The following is a 15,472-nucleotide window of genomic DNA, read 5'->3' on the forward strand; positions in this document are numbered from 1 at the left end:
AGACAATTTGGGGTTCGTTTGGCTACTGCTAGAGTTAATCTCTCCCGTTTCTTTTTGCGAGATGCTGATAGAAGGATTTCCTTATCAAGGTGTGGAATTTCTTGAAGGATTAACTCACAAGTCAGATCCCGTCTCTCAAAAAGAAGCATGTGAGCTTAGTCTTCATCACCCATCTGAGGAACACAGCTTACTATTGGTAGAAATGTTCCTGTAACTACCAAGGTGGAAGGCAGAAGTATCAATTATATACTGTCTCTATATATATTATACAAAAATAACTGTCTAGTGTACCACTGACAAGATTCTTGATATAAATGGCCCGTCCAGATGTCTGCCTGCTGAAGAAGAAGCTATAATATAAAACTTCAGAAGGTAGTTTCACAGCTCTTCAAGTACCGTTTCCTTTTCTCAGAACCAAAAGCCTACCTCGGATGAGATCACCATGATAGCTGACCAGCTAAACATGGAGAAGGAGGTGATCCGCGTTTGGTTCTGTAACCGGCGCCAGAAGGAGAAAAGGATCAACCCACCCAGCAGTGGTGGAACCAGCAGCTCGCCCATCAAAGCAATTTTCCCTTGTCCAACCTCACTGGTAAGAATCAAGAAACTGTGTTGGCAGAGATCACTGGAAGAGAGAGTTCTGCGGTGCTCAGTGTGGAAGCTGCACATGCCATCCACCTTCTTTGTACAGCAGACCTGTTCTCACAAATCTGTATTTTACTGGCACCTTAAATACCCTACCTGCAGACTGCCTGAGAGAGATTGCTTACAAATCAGGCACTAGCTGGGCCTTCAGTTTGGGTGCTTGATTTAGTCAGCTCATGAGGAAATGTTCTGACTGGCAAATGTGCAGGTGGGGTTAATTGCTTTGAACGTATTCCAAAGAGTAACGTTCATATCTGGACTTCCTCTCTTGCCCAGACGCTTTTTGTAAAATAAGAGTAATAAAAAAATGCCTGACAGCTCTACCCCTCTCCTCTTACTTTAGCTGCTCCGATAAGTAGATGAGCAGCAGTAAAACGTATCATTTGGAGACTTCAGTTACACAAATCCGATGATACCGTTGTCATTTTTAGTCAGGAATGATTTATATATTAAAAAAAAAAAAGGCTTGGAACAAAGGAACAATTAAGCTAATTACTTATGTAATGAATTTCCCACACTTGTATTTGCCTCAGGTAAACACAAACGTCATGAAAATAAGAGTAACAAAACACATGCATCAAGGTTCCTTCAGCTCCTTTGCTACCAGTGTCCATGGAGGTCTGTTTTCATAAATAGAAACAGCAGCTATTAGATTTCATAGTAGCTATGCTTATAGGGGTGTGGTGGAATTTATGTAGCCTGTAGCTGTCCTTTTGTAGTATTTATTCCACCCTCATCACTGTAGTAGCTAATATCTTCCAGTATTTCATTAAACCATTAATTTTGGTGGTGTGTCATTCTTCCCCCTCACCCTTGTCTCAGGATGTGTGCATGCAACCTTTTGTTTCAGGGGAAGGGATCTGTTAAATGTACTTAGGTTTTTCTTTTTTTTTTCCTTTTTTTTTCTTTTTTCTTTTCCTTTTTTTTTTTTTTTTCTTTCACAATTGGGAAGCAAGGTTACATGGCTTGCTACCGAAGCAGAACATAGTGAGATTTATGATGGTGTGTTTTAGTAACCAGGCGAGTTTACTCAGACTGCAACTTAACAAAGCTTTCCTACATAAATTTCCCTTCTATTTAAATTTTATTTAAATTTTCCCAGCCATTTTATGTAAGAAATCAAGGCGTTAACCACAGTCTCCATTTTTCAGTTTCACTAAGCATTTTCACTCATTGAAAGCTTCTCTTAAGACCATGCAACCCCTCAAATGGATGTTCCAGCCCAGCTGCCCCCAGCCTTCCTTCCCTGGCTGCGTGCTTTGTTGGATCCTTGTGTCAGCTCTGGAGATGAGGTGGCCATAGCATGGCTGGGCTTAGTCTACTAGTTTGGGTGCAAGTTAACTCTATGAAGAGCAGCGATGAATTTCCAGTCTGGCGAGCTAACCAGTGTGACTGCGCCAGTGCTAGGGCTCTGAAGGAGGGTTGGGGGGGAATGCTCCTTTCGATGGCAGCCTGCTTCTGCGTTGGCTGAAGTCAGTCGTTGCCGCCGCGGGGTTAGCTGTATTAATTCTAGGTCATTCACTGTCCTGAAATACGGATTGTGACCTTGGCCTTAACTGTTCGGTGGACGGATGACAGATAGGATGTCTGGGCTGCGTGAGTGGGAAGCGTACTGTGTATCTGGCTCTCCTTTCATACGCGATTTGAGATGGGCAGAAAGCTTTTAGATCTGTCCCAGTTGCCCCAGTCTTGTTTAAAATGCATGAAGCATTTGACTTCCTATAAGAGGATAAGCAGCATGAGAGAGATTTCTCTGATAATAAACTTAAGGTAAGAGAGGGGAAAGGAGGAAGGTTGTAGCCTATATCCTTGGCTATGTTCTCTTGGGCAATTCTAAAGGATTCATTTCTCTCATTGATGTATAACAGCCTTCAAATATTACTGTTGGACACCATTTCTTGTCCATAAAAAGTCCTTTCTAACCTTATATTTCATTTCTCCTCATAAGCTAGTTCCTCCAGTCTTAAATCTTCGGTGTTTTTTATCTGTAATGTCTGCAGTTTATTGTAGCTTCCTTGTCATAAGCTGCCCACAAGTAAAATTAGCTAATGTCATTTGAATGTTTTAAAATTCAGAGATCCTTCCTTTGGCACAAGGCAACTTATCAGAGTAGAGCTTACAGTTTTGTTGAATAAAAGTGAAATGTTATTCTCTTTATCCATGTAAACACATTACCTTAAATACCTTTGGTAGTGCTGGGGCATTTAAATAGTTGAATCGGAGAAAGAGATTGGGAGCTGAAAAGGTGTTTAAAGAAGAAGAAAAGCCATGCAGAAATGATATGTTTTGTAACTCTTTCTGTAAGAGTGACTATTAAAACAAGGTGCTGTCTTTGGGGGGAGGCAGAGGGGGGGGGAGGGCTAACTTGCAGTCCTGAGGCAGTATGGATGTAATGGATATATCTCCCTTCAAATACGGATGATTCAGAACAGAGATACTGTTTATATTATATTAGAGGAGGTACTGTGGTTGGTCCAGGGAATGATAAATTGACGGACTTAACAAAAAAAGTTAGTTCGTATGCAGTATTTTCCATGATAACATCCTCGGCTGAGGATGGGCAGAAATCCAAGTCTGGTAGCCCACTCTTTGTCTTTGAGCAGTTCCATTCTTTTGTGACCTGCAGGTGGCAACCACAGCAAGCCTTGTGACTAGCAATGCAGCTACAACCCTGACTGTCAATCCTGTGCTCCCTCTGACCAGTCCTGCTGTAACTAGTCTGTCTGTCACAGGTAAGAGCTGATTTCTCGTGCCCCCGCATTCACCTCTACCATTTTCCCCTTTTAGACTTTTCAAAAGATCATTCAGGCTTGGTCGCTGGTATCCCAGGACACTCTTGTCATTGTTCCTTGTTACTCCACTAGGAAGCCTCAGTCTCTATGACCATTCAGTTGACTTCTCTGGAGATAAATTCAGAGGTGATGCTGAAATGAAATACGCTATATTCCATTGCTAGCTTCTAGAGCTCCTCAGCCTCCTGGTGGGAAGTGTCATTTCATAGTAGTCTGAGCTTCTCATTTGGACTCTTGCTGCTTCTTGGTCCTACAGAAATGTGTGTTTGTCTCCCTGTCAGTTGGATGTGCGGTTGAGTTCAGGTGGGTAGTGGTTTCTGTTCAGTCATATCTGTGCTTTGTACTGGTCTAACAAGAATCAACCTTCTAGGCACAACAGAAACCACCTCCAACAACACAGCAACAGTGATTTCAACAGCACCTCCAGCTTCTTCAGCGGTGACATCACCCTCCCTGAGTCCTTCCCCTTCTGCCTCAGCCTCCACTTCAGAGGCGTCCAGTGCCAGTGAGACCAGCACAACACAGACAACCTCCACACCCTTGTCCTCCCCTCTTGGGACCAGCCAGGTGATGGTAACGGCATCAGGGTTGCAAACAGCGGCAGCAGCCGCGTTACAAGGAGCTGCACAGTTGCCTGCAAATGCAAGTCTTGCTGCCATGGCTGCTGCAGCAGGACTAAACCCAGGCTTGATGGCATCCTCGCAGTTTGCAGCTGGGTAAGAATGAATTTTTCACACCCTTTTAGGTGAGATGACAGGAGAGGGAAGGAGAATTCTTGGGATAAATTGCTTTTATGTATCACTGTTTTCTGGTAGCTCACTTGGTGGTTCTAGTGTCATTTATCTCAAATTCTGAAGGTTTACTTGTAGATGGTAATTGGCCATTCCTATCAATGTACACAAATACTGTTTTCATTTTACAGATGAAAAAGCTGTGTTGCAGCAATGTTGTCATTTGATAAATCATCCATCCCACTGCAGAGCTTGACTTAAGAGCTGCAACTTACCAGTGAATCATAGAATCTGTTCTACTAATTGTAAAGTGGAGAGCTAGCCTAGACCCACTTCACACCTCTGTATTCATTTCTCCATCATGAGCAAGAAGCTGTAAAAGGTGCATGATGATGTATTGTTGAAGTTTTGGTTTTAAAAAATGTTGCTTTGAGAGATTACTCTTTGTTTCTTCAATTCCTCTTGATTTACATCTTTCTTACCTGAATTTGGGATATGATGATAGCTCTTTAACCAGTGGCAGTTTCCTCAAAATACCTTACAGTAATATTTTACAGCAACAATCAATGCAAGTCGTGTATTTACAGTGCCTGTACTTCAGGCACGTTGCTAACTGCATAGCAATGTCTACTCAAGGCATCATGAAGGAAAAACTAAACTAAACTAAAATTAAAATTAGTCTTTAATCTCTGCTCTTTCCTACCCCCCCCTTTTATTTTTTTTAAATATGATGGTGTACTTCTGAACAGTGACAACCTTTCCTTTACAAGTAACACTGCTTTCTTTTGTTTTTGTTTCTTCTTCCCACGATCTTGCTTCCTACAGAGGTGCCTTACTCAGTCTCAATCCAGGGACATTAGGTGGTGCTCTCAGCCCAGCCCTGATGAGCAACAGTACACTGGCAACTATTCAAGGTCAGTAGTGTTGCTTTTAATGCACGTCTGTCATACAACTTCAGTTTACGTGCTTTGTTTTTCTCTAGCAAAAAAGAACACTGATTCCTTGGTATGGGATATAAATGATATAGGAGTAGAGGTTTTACAAAATTTAAATGCGCAAATACATTTTATGTATCGCAGAGATAAGAGCCGGTACAACTTCACAAAGGGGATTAGAATTGTGTATGATCTTGTAGCGATTTACGGGAGGCATTTAAGATATTGCATGTGATCTGGAATTTATTTTATTATCTTCCCCCATTGGCATGTATCTCCAGCAGGTTAGAGATTTGCTTTTTATAGCTCTTCTAGCATAAGCTTGAGCAGAGTTGTGCTCTTTTGAGGTCTCTTAGGAGGGCAGTTCTGAGCAAGCAACCCACGACAAACAACCTACCTCCTAAAATCCTAATGTAGAACTTCAGATCCATAAATCCTTATTCAGAAGAGTAGAGATCTATTTCGGAAGTGCTGCGCACCCAGAAGTTTCCACTGACTTTAGCAGGAGTTGTTCTCAGTTCATAGTTTCTCATCCGTAAAAACCAGGTGATGCAAGTGCCTAAAGATCTAGCTAACCTGTGTATTCAAATACCTTCTTAACTAGCTTAGCAAATCTTGTTTCCACAGTACAGAAAACCCATTTTGCAAAGTGTCACAGATAAATTTAGGAGATCATAATCTAAGGCAGACTGAACCCTGTAGACAGGTGAGAGTAACAGTGGTTATATGTCAACATTTAACACGCCACACTCAAGGTTACATGACCTTCTTCGTCTTGTCATAGCTGTCATTTCATGTGCACGCTCACCTCGACCCTTTCCAGTACAGGTTGCCTGAATATACAGGTTTTCTGTGGCAGAAAGCATAGACTTGCGCTGAAGAGATCTGAAAAAAAGGCGCGATGGAATTATTTTAGGAGCAGACAGACAACAGAGGCGTTTTAGTATCTGCAGGGTCTTGTCTGCTCTTCATAAAGACTTGTGTTTCTTAAAGAACAACCTCCAGTGAGTTGGCTGGCGTTGGTGCAGAGAGCACGCCTGTCAGAGAAAGGAAAACGCAGAGACCGGGCTGCTTTTAGGCACTTTTTGCATTGTTGCTTACTGCTGATGTTATCTCCTCCCTTGCTCGCCTTTCCCTTTTTAGCTCTTGCATCTGGTGGCTCTCTTCCAATAACATCACTGGATGCAACTGGAAACTTGGTGTTTGCCAATGCTGGAGGTACTCCTAACATCGTAACTGCCCCTCTGTTCCTGAACCCTCAGAACCTTTCTCTGCTCACCAGCAACCCGGTTAGCCTGGTCTCTGCAGCTGCAGCCTCCGCAGGGGCCTCTGGACCAGTCGCCAGCCTTCACGCCACCTCCACCTCAGCCGAGCCCATCCAGAACTCTCTCCTCACGGTGGCCTCTGCGAGCGGGGCCACGTCCACCACCACTACTGCCTCCAAGGCACAGTAAGCCGGGCTGAGCTGTGCTGCCAGCAGCCTGTTTCACTGTGCGGTGGGACTGGCTGCCAGCGGGGTTTATAAACTGAAAATGATGGGCATCCTCTCACCGTGTTGCTGGGGACAAGGGAGAGAAGGAAAAAGATAAAAAAACAAAAGCAAAACAGGAAGGATTTAAAGCTGGGACAGACATTTGCCTAATTTTATAATAAACACTGTCTTTTCAGGATCGCTTCATGGATCGGAGAACTTTCTAACCAAAAATGTAAAAAAAAACAAAAAACAAACAAAAAAAAACAAAAAAAAAAAACCACAAAAAAAAACCACAAAAAAAGTGAAAGGACTACTTATCATTTCCAGCAGTCACAATGACAAGTTAAGGTGGGTTATCAACTCCTCAAACATAGGAAGGGGATTTCTTGTTTCTTTCTGGTCTAAATATCTTTCTTTTTTAATTATCATTTTATAGGTCTGTTGTACAGGCCATTATGTCATACAAGGTGTTTATAATCGTATCAATCGTGTTGGGGGTTCCTTTCTTAACTGGTACAATTTAGGCAGGCCTGTATTACTGGTGTATCTCTATTATTATGATGATGATGATGATTATTATTATTTTTATATATATAGTTTGGACGCGTTTGTCTTTTGCTCCTGGATTATTTTCAGCGAGCTCCCACACCATGGGGGGAGGGCGGGAGGGTGGAGAAGGAAGAATGGAGCACAAATAGACTTTCTGTCCTTATCTTCTGGGAACGTTCTGAATGGTTTCCTCATCCTTGAATTTGTCTGACGGTTACTTGTAGGGGTCAGAAGAATTTATGTTCATCATTTGTGCAGGAAGCTCAGCGTAGCAGTAGAGATCATTGTGTGCAAACTTCCAGGCTGGTCTGTGCTTTTTAAGCAGAGGTAGGAATTAGTTCGGAACTGCAGTTCTCCTTCTCTCAATTATTTAGACAAAATGGCCAAATTCTGCTCTTAGCTTTCTGTGCATGGTTCCTTTTTACTTCAGAGAGTGGGATTCGACCTCCCGAGTCTAGCTTGTGTGACATACCGCTGGCTCTTCTGTTCTGTTGATTTGATTTTGCTGTTAAGAGCATACACCAAGGTTTCAAAAATGTCAAGTTACCCAAGCTAATTGGCAGTATGTAAAGCGGCATTTACCGCCCTAGATTTTCGCCAGGTGAATTGGTACAGAATTTCGGAAGGTCAGATTCTCCCTGTTCATAGCAATATTCCCTTGCCTTTATTAATTTTGATGCTTCCAGCGCTGTATGTAGAAAAACATTCTAGTAAAAGAGTGCTTCTGGCTACAAAACAGAGAAGCCAGCGCTACGAGAGCAGAAGTTACCACCGTTTATGCCAACACAATAGAGCTGGCTCTGGGGCTTTGCACATGCTTGGGTGATCTCGTGTAGTTTCTGAGCTGTGATGCTGCTAACTATGGAAAAACGGCAGTAAGCATCTCTGACCAGAGCGTCAGGGCTTGCCTGCCACTGTAACTGTCTTTTCAAGGTTGATTCTGATCCATGTAGCAAAGGATATTTACGTGGATGAGGAAGAGTAACGAACTGTACAGAAGTTAGATCTGTATATTCTGAAATATACAATCTAGTATCTGAACCAAAAAAAAAAAAAAAAAAAAAAAAAAAAAAAAAGATTTTTAAGAAGACTGGATCACTGCAATGCAGTTCACTTTGAACTTTCGATTCCTGATGGATTTAGAGGTTTCTGCCATGTGTATAAAACTAAATTACTTTTAGCTAGCGAGGGTATTAGAAGAGTCCCTTTCCCCCCGCCCCCTTTTCTTTTGTCACCGGAGTGTCCTAAAATAATGAGCTGATGCAGCTATGTTCATTTTGTTGATGATTCAGGGGGACCCTGGAGCTTCTCATCCAAGGTCCAGAAGGCAGCAACTTTAAACTCTGCATGTGCTTTGGTTTGTGACCTGAGCATGTGGGATTTGCATTTGCACTCAAGTGGCAGAACCCCTTATCTCTCCCCCCCAACGCCGTGTTTTTGCTCTGTTCATCTCTTAACTCTCCACCTTCCTGTTTTACTGAGTATTTAAACCGATTATCCCTAAAACTTCAAAACTAGTGAACTGCAAGCAGGGAAACTAACAAATGTCCGTCCACCGTTTCTAATGTGTTTTTGATTTTTTTTATGTTTTATTTTTTTAAAACTAAGCTTGAACCAAAGTCAATTTCTAGCAAGCTGCTGTACTAATGGACTAGTTTGTATAAGTGCAGTTCAGATGCAGAGAGGCGATAGATGCTACTGACAATTTCTTTTTCATTTGTCTTTTGTTTTTATTAATTTTATATAAACGTTGCTGCTTGTTTTTTAATCTTTTTTTTTTTCTCTTTGGTTGATGATTTGTGTTATCCTTGGGGCAGACTCTTAACTTGATTTAATTTTGTTTTCTTTTATTTGATGTGTAAATAGAATGGCAATGTCAGGGGATTGTTAATCCAACAGGTCCCACCCCCATCCCACCAGTATGGATAAATCCAAGTATTTTTGATGTGTCTCTATGGCTTCAGGCTGTGCAGGAGGCTTTTAGGGCTGTGAATAATACTGCAGGAGTGGAAATGGCTGGCAGTAATAGCTTCAGAGCAGCGAAAGGTATAACTGGGTGAGCTTCAGGGAGGTAGGGAAAAAGTGGAACAGGAGATGCCAGTACACGCTGTGTAGGTCTGGAGGCCACAGCGTGGACTGCAAAAGAGTCTACCAAAGGAATGCAAGTCCCTGGGACTTGCGTTCAGTGAAGTAAGAGGATGGGGAAAACCTGCAGCGATAATGCTCATTCCTGGCTCTGAAAGTTCCTGCTTACTTTCACGCCTGTGCAAAAATACGGTTTATCCGGAAGCTTTTTATGTTAAAGGGGAGGGGGATACTACCGGTCTTTTCTCCGATGTGTCCACTACCCCCTAAGGGTTTTGTGGTGGGGTGGGGGGGCATAGTCCTTGCATATATCTAGGAAACACAAAGAAAGGTGGGCCTTAAATCAGCGGAAAATCCTCTCTTCAGTTCAAAGAGACTGTGCCATTAGCTGTCTGAATGAGTTTTCATGTCCCATTCTTGCTGGTTTGTGGTTGGGAGAGGGTCTTGTTGAGTACATATCTGGAACACTAATGCAGCTTGGATGGTTTATTTATTATAAAAATCTGCTTTTTTTCCTGACTACCTTTGCATTGGTCACATAGCTTTGGTGTGAGCACCTTATACCCCCTTACCCTCCTCCTCTCTACCCCATCACCCTCTCTGGGGCCCAGGTTCCAGGGATTTTCTTAGCAAGTCTTTTTCTGAGAGAAACTGGAAACTCAAGAGTAGCCACATATCCAGAAAGGGCTTGGTTTTCCTGGCAGAAGCTGACAGAATACCCAAACAGCACATATCCCGTGGCATCCATCACCAGTGTGCTCTGATTCACTGTCCTAAAACATCCCAGTGACCGACTGTCGCTCCTGGAGCCCTGCTCGTCATCCCTAGCAGTGTTTGGTGTCACCGATGCTGGCTGCCTCCAGTGGCTAGGTGAAAGACAGAAATCAGACTGGCAATGGGTGTACATCTGCCCAGTTAGAGTGTATATACTAGTTAGAGTACATCTACCTCTTCAGAGCATGAAAGGAATATGAGATGGTGTAGTAGAATTGAGGAGAAGTTTCTTTTTTAAATCATAATCGTGCTGACAGCAGAAATTGATGCATCTGAAAAGAGACAATAACAATTGTATACAGACCTAGTAAATATGATCAGAAGGAATTTCACAGCGTGTTAGAAAAGGATGATAGCATCTCTTTTGCAGAGCTCCATGTCTCTGTATTTAAAGACGTATGGGTTGCTTTTCATCGTTACGACCATGCCAAAGTACATATGCAGGAAAAGAGAAGGTGAAAAACTCTCATTATAGTCAAGGACGGTTAGCTCAAAAAGCAAGAGACACACAGATACGCCCTGAAGGTCAAGAACAATTTAGGAAATGGCTTCAGGATGAGGTGTAGGCTGGTGATGAAATTTTTTCTGATGTTAAGAAAATGTATCCTAGTTTGGCTTTAGCACACTTGATCTCCTCAAGGCACACTCTCCCTAGTTGCAGAATGATTCATGAACGGCTCGTAGAAAGTACACAACGACAGGGCTGCTTTACAAGAGTCACATCTGTCTATTTAAATCTCCTTAAGGAGATTCACTTCGTTTCTGAGTTACTGTGCACTGTGTTAGTCTAAGTACATTTCTAGCATGGTGCTCTGAGGGGGGGGCTTGCCTGCGCTCGGAAAATTGCTGAGGAGATACCAGGCTTGTTACATACAAAGTACCTGATTTTTTTTAAGAGATTCCCCCCCCCCCCCCCCCCCAGCCCATAGGCTACTGTCACAATCAGTTCACTTTTTTGGTTTTTCTTCATGTAACTTGTGCTGACACATCGTTGCTCCGCTACTTCTTAAGATCCCCTGCTTCAATAAAGAGTTGTCGGGACACAAGTTCAACTGGATTGAAAAAGTCACTTTGCCATGAATGGGAAACCTGTGTTTGGCTGAACCAGCAAGGAGAACGTGCTTGAAAGTTAGTTGGATCTTCCTGTAGGAATATGCTGCTGCTGTTGCTCAGTGAGTTTGTTCCGAGGGCTAGGGAGGTTATCTTGTAAGAGAATAGGGAGGTTATCTTGTAAGAGAAAACTACAATGCCAGAACATTAAGAGGAAGACATATATTCTGATGACTTCAGTTATAGACCTTTTTAGGACATCAGAAGCTTCAAGTTTGAATTTTTGTCAGCCCGTTCGTTTAAAGATAAAGAGATTTTCAGTGGAAACAGTATAGCTCCTGATGTATTTGGAGTTACAGCTTTTGATTTTTACACCTTTTAGGTTAATCAGGAGGATGCCAACACTGAGCGAAGTAGCTATCTGCTGATCTTAACGTAGGAGGACAAATGTTCTGTTGTAGTATGATAGCTTTTCGTTTGAACAAGAGCAATCCGCTGCCTCTACTTTTACCCCTTATTTTAACTTTACATACTTTACAGTGAACATCAAATGTAGACAAAAATTCAGTACTTCTGATCTTTTGGTATATTGCCAAAATCTTCTAGGATAATTCTTATTTTTTTTAAAAAAAGCATAGAAATAACCGGTTTTAACTCAGGGGGCAGTAAGAGAATGGCTGTTACCAAAACACATTAGATAAAATTCGCCGTGTGCATCCATGCCAACGATTGTGTGAGCAACAGAACATGTCTTTATTTTTTTATTTCTCTTGGAACTATAACAGAATGTTTTGGTTCGTGCTGATGTTTAAATGTCACCTCTGTAAGCCTTGCAGTGAGCTTGGCTCACACACATTTCTGCCGTTGAGTTACTGAAGGAGACAGCAGTGTTAATTCCTTAACGCTGTGCATGTTCCTGCAGAGCAACATTCTTTGAAACAGGAATTCCCTCTTTCTGCGTTACAAATGGAGCAGAACACCAGAACCATATCACAGATACTAAACCCAAAACAACATCTAATTTATCTGAAATATCAATTGATACTTTCTTAGATAAAAAATTTACTTTACACGATCATCCTAGGGAGGCACGTAGCTTCCCATGGTCGTTAAGAGTCCCACGTCCACGGATAGTTGGTTTTAAACCAGAAATTTAAAATGTAGATCTATTTATTGCCACGTTAACTTTACTAAGAGTCACTATTCCCTATTCCTCTTCTGCCTGAAGCGGTTAAATGGTGTTTATCCACAGGGCCTGGGTGTGCCTGTGGGATGTACACCTGCCTGTTGCCTAGGGTGGAGTGTTACCAAAGGAGTAAGCTCACCTGCTGCCTGCCCCTCACCGGGTTTACGATTGCCAGTTCTCACGTAGCCAACTCAAATTCCTTTACGTTTTTGCAGCCAATACCTCTTACTTCTCTCTCCCTTCCCCAAATACTATAGCAATACAGAATTCAAGACACATCCCTTGCAGAGGTTTTACTCTTTTTCAGTCACTAAATCTCACTCCTGGTGCTGCTCTTGAGTCTTTTTCTTCTTTCCAGTGGGGAGACCCCTAAAACACTTTAAAAGGGTTTTGACAGAAGAGGCTTTGTCCTAAAGTTATCGGCTCACTCTTTGCAATTGCTCAAAATGTTCTTGTCTTTGGCTCCGTGATTTGAACAGCACCTGGTTCCCTGTAAGTCAGCGCAGGTCGTTTCAGTGCTTTTGGAACGATGACAAGAAGCGATTCCTATACTTGCGTATCTTCACGGACAAGCACGCAGAGTAACGCAGGAAAAAGAACTTGATATTTTTTTTCGACTTACCTGTCTTCATTGGATCTGTCTGCCACTTCTCCCAGGACACGCTTAGGGGTTACACGCTCCGAGCTTTCACCCCTGTGGGATGCTGTTAGAAGGGTGTTAGGAAGATTGCACTGGAATTACAAATAGTTTAACTGTGGGAGAAGGGAAGAGACACCTTTCAGTTGAGCAGACGAGTCAGGTCAGCACGTAGAACCTATCAGGTACTTCTCTTCTGCCCAGATGCCTCAGACCCAGGCAACTACTGGGCTTTGTCTCGGGGCTGCTTTTAGCTCCATCTGCAACACCCTGCTAAGAACCGTCCATGACTGGAAATGATCTGGGCCCCCTCCCTCCCTCCCCCCCCTCTCTCCTCCCCTCTCCCTCCGTGTTCCTTCCCCGTCTTCCCTCAGCGCAAGGTAGCACCATACAGCTCTGAGAACAATACTTGTGGGTAGCAGCTGGCTTCTGGCACCTTCATAAAATACCTCAGCATAGCTTAGCATTGTCGCAGAACTGGTTTTAAACTGAAAAAAAATAAATCAGAAGATAAAAGCAAACTTTATAAATAGTGGAGATAATTCTAGCTGTAGAGTTTAGTTGAACTGATGTTTATTATGATTGATAAACATGATTATGCTGTATGTATTTGAGATCCTGTTTATAGGTTACAACTTTATAGGGTCGGGTGGGGGTGGGTGGATGTTGGGGGCAGAGAATGGGGTTGACTGTGTTAGAAGGAAAATGTTTGCTCATGAATTTTTTTCCTTGTATCTGTCTTGCCAAAGGAAACATTTTGTCGCTCCTGGGTTTGGGATTGTTGTTTGGTTGGTTTATCTGTGGTCTAATCTGCAGCACAGCACGTGGTGGCATGCAGGTTACTGATCGGGTTGCTGTTCAGGGTCCTTTCGAGTGTGCGCACGCTTCCCTCCCCCTTGGCCTTTCCTTGCCCTTCGCCGGGATCTAAAGACGAGGCAACGCGTGTCCGGGAGGCTCGGGGGAAAGAAGGTGGCTGTACCGGGTTAGGATCAACCTAGGTGGTGTAAATCCGTTTCAGTTAGTTGAGTTGCTCCAGAGCTGAACTGGGTCCGTTGTGTTTAACTTCGGGGAGGGAGAAGAACGGTTGTCGCATCTTAAGTCTATCTGGGAGAGCAAAAAGTGAAACAGGTTCCTTTTATCCCCCTTGTCTTGTTACTGAATGTAGGGCTTGTAGTGCTTGATGATAGGTGGAAAACTTTTTAAACACTTCCTTTTCTAATAGCAATGCTAATCCTGTCTAGACCAAAAACTATGAAAGAAAAAACCAAACTGAGAAGTGAAAGCTAACCTACTCCTAACCCCCGGCTGGGACGCCTGAAAGGGTGGGAATACTGTGCGGCAGCGGTGGGGGGGGGCTGCGGGGGGTTGCTGGCGAGGGAGTGGGTCGTTCTCCTGGCGTGTCTCGGTGTCGCGGCGGTGGGAGTAGCCGAAGAGCGAGCAGGTGCTGCCCTGGGGGGTGCTGGCTCCCCTCTCCTTCCCCTTCCAGGCTGCTGGGGCGGGGGAGGGGCGGGGGGGGGAGCGCGGGGGGGTGTGTGCAAGTGCATGTGTGCGCAAGCGTGTGCGCAAGCGTGTGCGCCTGGCTGCGTGTGGCGACCGAGGGAGGTGGGTTTCTAAAGGAGCTCGACTCCACTGGGGCGGGAGAATTCCCAGTGGCCTCGCAGGGAACCAAAGGCACTGATAAGTTGTCAGCTCTGCTGTTCTCAGAGCGGGTAAGAGGAAAAGCTGGGTGGGGGTTTTTTTGAGCTTTGGGTCAGTGTCCCTTCCTGTAAGGACCTCATCTCCTGTGGGTACCCCCACCTCCTCCGCACGGAGCTGCTTCGGCTCCGTGGAGATGAACGGGGTGCGGGGCTTGCCCAGTGCTGCAGGTCTTAGGCTGATGTTGGGATACAGTCAGGGAAAACTGTTTCTTTCCTTCGAATGTGGAAGCAGTGTAGTCCAAGGTCAGAGTCTGTTCAACAGCTTTTGCATATGGTCTTTCTCGTAAGGGAGGGGCCTCGAAGACTCCTTTCTTTGCTCCCCAAAGTAGCCTTGTACATGTTCATGTATCGTGCTATTGGGCTGAGTTGTTTTATCCGTGAACTTGGTGAGCTCTTGTGAAGAAAGGGAGGGAGGAAGGGGGAGAGGTGGGTTGTCCAGCTACTCTTCCTCCGGACACCAATCGGGTTGCAGAACTTCACTGAAAGCTTTACTAATAGAATTGTTGTTCTGACATTATGTAAAAGTGGTATTAATATTGTGTGACTTTTCAAAGAGCTAGTTAGATTTATAGGTAGGTTATAGGGATATTGAAGAAATGACTTCTCAAAGAAAAGAGCACTTGGAACAAAAGAAGTGGAAAACAAGGTGTGCTTTAAGGAAAACAAATCTGAGGAAGGAAATGAAACAGCTTGTGGGAGGCGAGGGAAGATGATACCCTTTGGTGTTCCTTAGAGCTGCTGAGGCTCGGCCCCAGAATTGGAACATCCCCCCTCTGCCTTATCTCATCTCTCTACCAAACAGGACATTGTCAAGTAGCTCAGACCAAAACGCTGATCTGTCTTAAAAAAACTGTGTCCGTCTGCTGGGGAGTATTCTCCGGTAGAGCTTTAAACCGTAAGATATTTAATTTATCACG

At 43.7% G+C, this 15,472-nt stretch overlaps 1 protein-coding gene across 6 annotated transcripts in view; it reads left to right on the forward strand.

The window, feature by feature from the left end:
- Positions 1-7,225, forward strand: part of POU2F1 (POU class 2 homeobox 1) — a 111,143-nt gene extending 103,918 nt beyond the window's left edge. For all 6 annotated transcript variants that reach the window (XM_040582987.1, XM_040582984.1, XM_040582986.1 and 3 more), the window contains 5 exons: positions 413-592; positions 3,272-3,377; positions 3,808-4,153; positions 4,994-5,082; positions 6,247-7,225. In XM_040582987.1, the coding sequence (XP_040438921.1) occupies positions 413-592; positions 3,272-3,377; positions 3,808-4,153; positions 4,994-5,082; positions 6,247-6,557 (1,032 nt within the window). In that variant the 3' untranslated portion in view covers positions 6,558-7,225. The remainder of the gene's footprint in view (positions 1-412; positions 593-3,271; positions 3,378-3,807; positions 4,154-4,993; positions 5,083-6,246) is intronic.
- The last annotated feature ends 8,247 nt before the right edge of the window (positions 7,226-15,472 follow it).

Source organism: Falco naumanni, chromosome 2 (genome assembly GCF_017639655.2).
Source record: "Falco naumanni isolate bFalNau1 chromosome 2, bFalNau1.pat, whole genome shotgun sequence".
NCBI classification, from domain to species: Eukaryota; Metazoa; Chordata; class Aves; order Falconiformes; family Falconidae; genus Falco; species Falco naumanni.